This window comes from Tachypleus tridentatus, chromosome 12 (assembly GCF_004210375.1).
Source record: "Tachypleus tridentatus isolate NWPU-2018 chromosome 12, ASM421037v1, whole genome shotgun sequence".
In the NCBI taxonomy this organism is placed as follows: domain Eukaryota; kingdom Metazoa; phylum Arthropoda; class Merostomata; order Xiphosura; family Limulidae; genus Tachypleus; species Tachypleus tridentatus.
In genome coordinates, this window is record NC_134836.1 from 49,692,007 (window position 1) to 49,696,920 (window position 4,914).

Here is a 4,914-nt window from a genome sequence, read left to right on the forward strand (position 1 = left end):
TCTAATATTTAAGAAATATTTAAAGCAATGAAAACATCTAATGTGTTTCTCTAATTATTTCTTCTGGTGAGACATTGTCCTGAATCCTGGAAACTAATATTACAACTCTCACCACTGAGTTTAAGTTAATCTGGATCGTACAGAAAGAAATATTACAACTCTTGCAACTGAGTTTAAGTTAACCTAGATCGTACAGAAAGTAATACTACAACTCTTGCTATTGAGTTTAAGTTAACCTAAATCGTTCAGAAAGTAATATTACAACTCTCTCTACTCAGTTTTAAGTAACCTAGATCGATTTGGAAGTAATATTACAATTCTCGCTACTGAAAAGTTTAATTTAATATAAACAGTTTCAACAGTGCAACGCCACTTCCTTACTAGTTTTAGTTAATTATCACACTAGCATATTTCGTGGCAAATTTACCGTGTTTTAAAAATAGTCTCCACACACTATCAACCTGCCAATCGAATGTTCTAGTAGGATGGACACTTTGTTTATAGGGTCGTCCTTCTGACCAGAGAACATACATATTCAAGAAGCTTCGAACCACTAGTAAACTCTGCCAAGCAAACACACTGATGACGTCACGAAATGGTCACACAGCTGATACATACCCGCACGTAATGAAACGGAGTGAACGCCTGAAACGCCCCGCGCATCGCGAGTACATCATGCGACACACGATATTGGAGCACTCAGCTGACAGCGTCCTCACGAGTGAAAAGTAGAAACAGTCTTTCTCAGAAAAAGTCGAGGAAGATATAGACTGGTAATTTTTAGTTGATGTTTGCTTAGTCTAGTGGGACTAATAGTTTTTGAAATACGTATTTCTTGACCTAATCAGAATTAAACACACACACACACACACATATATATATAAATTGTGATTTCACGCAGTTTGCGTCGCTACTTATTGTGATTGGACGTGTTGAATATGAGACGGTTTTAGAAACAACGAAATCTCCTTCCTCCTACTGCGCATGAGGAAAACCAAGGTCGATCTTTGTACACGGCTTCTATTTTGATGCAGGAAGTTGGAATAGTGGAGTCGGGGCTTGATAAGCAGATCTGGATGCGAGGAGCCATGGAGACAAACGGAAACGGCATGCCGGAAGACTATGTGCACGATTTTGATCTCGACCATCTGGAAGAAGTGGTCAAGAGGGAGATAGAAGCCCGCAACAAGTTCGGTGTCTCCGAGGTCGCACCTGTATCCACAGGGTCTATTCCGCTAGGACCTACAGTACCACTCAACTCGGAGCAGCATTTAACAGTGTATAATGACATGTCAAACTTGGTACCGGCTCCAAGAAAGTACATAGCTGAAACTGTCAGTGCTCCTGGAACTGCCATGGAAAACCCACCTTCCCCGGCTTTCGTAGCAATGCCGACTTCAACCTTAGCTACCCCAACTTTGCCCCCCGTCACAATGGATTCTAAGACACCCAATTCTGTGGACGATAACATGATGTGGCTCACTCAAACCCTTCGGTACGGAGGAATGCCCACACACAAACCTTTGGATCTGCGGCCGCACAGTGCAACGGACCTGGACAATTGGCTCGATAGAAGAGATTTTACCGATGTTTCGTCTACAACCATTCATCAGGATACAGGAGCCATCCCTCGTTTCCTGGGAAGATGTTCTAATCAAATATCCTGCTCGCCCGTTTACCAGTTGGACGGGGGAAGTAATTCGGGAGGATGTTTATCCTCGGATCAAGAACAGTCATCATGGCACGCCATGAATGACGAAGTACTGACCAACTTGACCGTTCGAGAACTGAACAAACGGCTTCACGGCTATCCAAGGGAAGACGTTATAAAACTCAAACAGAAAAGACGAACCTTGAAAAACCGGGGTTACGCTCAAAATTGTCGAAATAAACGGTTAGCTCAAAGATATGAGCTAGAGACGAAAAACAGATTACTTCAGGCCGAGATGAGTCGGCTTCGATTAGAGCTTGAGAGAGTATGTCAAGAGAGAGATCTGTACAAACAACAAGTGAGCGGGAACAAGATTCGCGACTGTTCCCAGAGGTCACTGTCCAGTGTGTCCAGTGGTGCGACCAGCAACCCCAGTTCTCCCGAGTTTTACTTATGACTTAAACATCACATATAACATCCTTTAATATGAACTATCACCGGGCTTTCTAACCCCCACCGGTTACTGGAGACAATTAACATCATCTTCAAGTTATATTCGTGGTTTTAAAATTGTTATACCCGCAACTGCTTGGAATATCTAATCAGCGCAAAAGGGTAGAAGCTGCAACTTACACGTGAAACAAGATGATGTGTGTATGTGAAGAAACAGAAGCGTAAGTTAACTAGTGGTTGGCGGATGAAGAAATACAGAAATGAAGTTTTCTGTTTTTGTTAAAACAGACTTTTTAAAAATACTTATTTACATGAGAACATTTTACGAACAAATGTAAATGGAAAATACGATGATTCACTCATATAAACATAGTAGGTAAGCAAAGTTTTGTTTCTTTACGTCCTCATCATTTAGAAAAGATGGAATCATAGTTTCTAAACCTTACTGCGAAACGTTACTCTGTAACTACAAGTACGGTGTTAGCTTCCTTGGTTATGTAAATAAAATTACTTGACGCCTCTCGTGGTAAGATATTAATAAGATTATTGATGCAAGTAAGTTGAATTACTATGTGTAATAATGTGTAGTCCTGTTATAGTTAGTTTTCTTTGGAAGTAATGCATAACCTCTCAAAATAAGTAAGACAGTTTTGAAAGTGACCCATAGTGAGAAGGTATTATCTTGACGAATATGCTATTCAAAGAAATATCCTTTGGTTTAGTGTATGTCTGTGCCAAAAGTAATTCATTTGTGGTAAAAACAATATAAAATATTTTCTCCTTTTCAGTTGATGTAGGAAATAGACGACCATTAAAGTATTCAAAGTGTAGCAATAAAGACGAAGGCTATCGACAAAATATTTTATTTACAAGTTCGAACACTATTTCATCTTCAACGACATCTGAAAACTCCAGAACGACACCTATTAAATAACGCGGGAATCATTAATTACTCGTTTACTTAGATATCGATTAAGGTAGTAAAGGGAAGGTAAAACACATTACAAAAGATATTAAGAAACTGTGTAAATGTGTTATTAGCCATCTTCATTGTTAAAAATGGTCGAATATTTGAAATTTCATTATCAGTTTGCCATTCTTAATGGTTCCGAGAAAGTCCAAAGACAAAGGTTTTGTGTGTGTGTATGTACCAGACGTTATTTTACAGTTCCTAATATGAAACTTTTCTAACTAGTAGAGAAACACCCCATCTTTTATCCACATTACTTAAATACATTCCTCGTTCATCACAAAAAAATTATGAAACCACAACAATTTATATGTACTTATGCCACATTTGAGTGAATGGATATACACATAATAGATGTATAACATGAAAGTAATGTATTATGGAATATCTTTAGCCCCACCTGTTTTACTGATATACTGTATTAATCGTTACCATGGTTGCCAGACGAGTTTGACTGTGTGACGTTAATAAAATACTTTGTAAAACATTTTTTTCCCTGTGTTTCGTTCGATGTAATTTGCTATACATTTATTCTCCTTCAAGATTCCCCTGTAGATTCGTTTATAGAAAAGTTGGGTCCATGTAAAAACCTTTTGTTAGCATATATATATATATAATTAGTCCTATGTAAGCCACTAATCAGCCTCCATCCTATGATATACAACTTCGTTTATTTTTGTCTTATATGTTTACTTTTCCTGTTTGTTTCTATGTATAAGCTCGAAGTCTATTTCAACATTTTTTTCATCTGTTGGTAATAATAAATATTGGAAGACCTTTTCTTGTATAAACTTTTTAGACCAATGAATTCATATCAAACTAAATTACTGAATTATATCTGATTTTTTAATATTTCATGTGGATTATTATATTTTTCACTACAATTACTCAAAAATTAACAGTTATTGCAAGACGGAAATCTTGATCAAATTTTTTTTTTACTTTCTAAAATGTCCTCAGAACTTCCTATTTTTAAATATTTTGTTCCTTCTGTCTGTTCAGAAACTATTAGTAATAATTAAACTTCAATGTGTTTTTTTCTTTAAAAAATACAGGGTGGCCCGTAAGTTCCTACCCATCCATATATCTTATGTATCCAGTGTATTTGTGTGCTGTCACCAGTATTCTTGCGCTCATGTACCCACGTACTTGTCACAATACGCTCTTCAAGTGTAAATGGGTTTACATCGGCCATATTTCTCTGAAAAAAAAACAAACAGAAACAAATTTATAATACATTATAACTGAATATAACATAATAACATATGGATGGGTAGGGACTAACGGGCCACCCTGTATATTGATATTCATCTGGAAAATGTATAAGCGACAGTTGCTTAAAATGGTGTATCTATAAATGAGTTATTTAAAGATTACACTGTAACATCGTTGTAAAGTATGAAATTAAATTAATTAAAAATAAGTATTCAACAACTACCACCAACTGCTATTTTACTGAAATACAAAGGAATCGAGATAAATAGGCGGGAAAAACAAACTTCATATTTGAAAGAACAGCCTAACTTAACTGGTGGAGAGGGGTAGCAGGTACATAATTCTGGATGTATTTTAATATAATAATGCTTTTATTTTATACATAAACATTGTGGGGAAGGGTAATATCATTGATTGTGTAACTTCCTTGCTGGACTCCTATAACTGATAATTGAGGTTTCAATTCTAACATGGGCTGAGCGCTTCCCATAGTTAGTGTGCGAGAACAGTGAATTCCATGATTCGCAGTTCGTGACCACTATCGCAAAAAGCGTTCCGCATTTTGGAACAGTGAGTGCGTTAGAAGAGTAACAGTCAACTTCTACAATTTATTCAAACAAAAGTA

The 4,914-nt window shown here is 36.7% G+C and overlaps 1 protein-coding gene across 1 annotated transcript; it reads left to right on the forward strand.

Annotated features, from left to right (window-relative positions):
• The first annotated feature begins 703 nt into the window (after nucleotides 1-703).
• On the forward strand, nucleotides 704-3,926 carry LOC143233255 (uncharacterized). Its single transcript, XM_076469262.1, has 2 exons — nucleotides 704-2,480; nucleotides 2,893-3,926. The coding sequence occupies exon 1, from the start codon at nucleotides 1,029-1,031 to the stop codon at nucleotides 2,106-2,108; it is 1,080 nt and encodes a 359-aa protein (XP_076325377.1). The 5' UTR covers nucleotides 704-1,028; the 3' UTR covers nucleotides 2,109-2,480; nucleotides 2,893-3,926.
• Nucleotides 3,927-4,914: the final 988 nt, after the last annotated feature.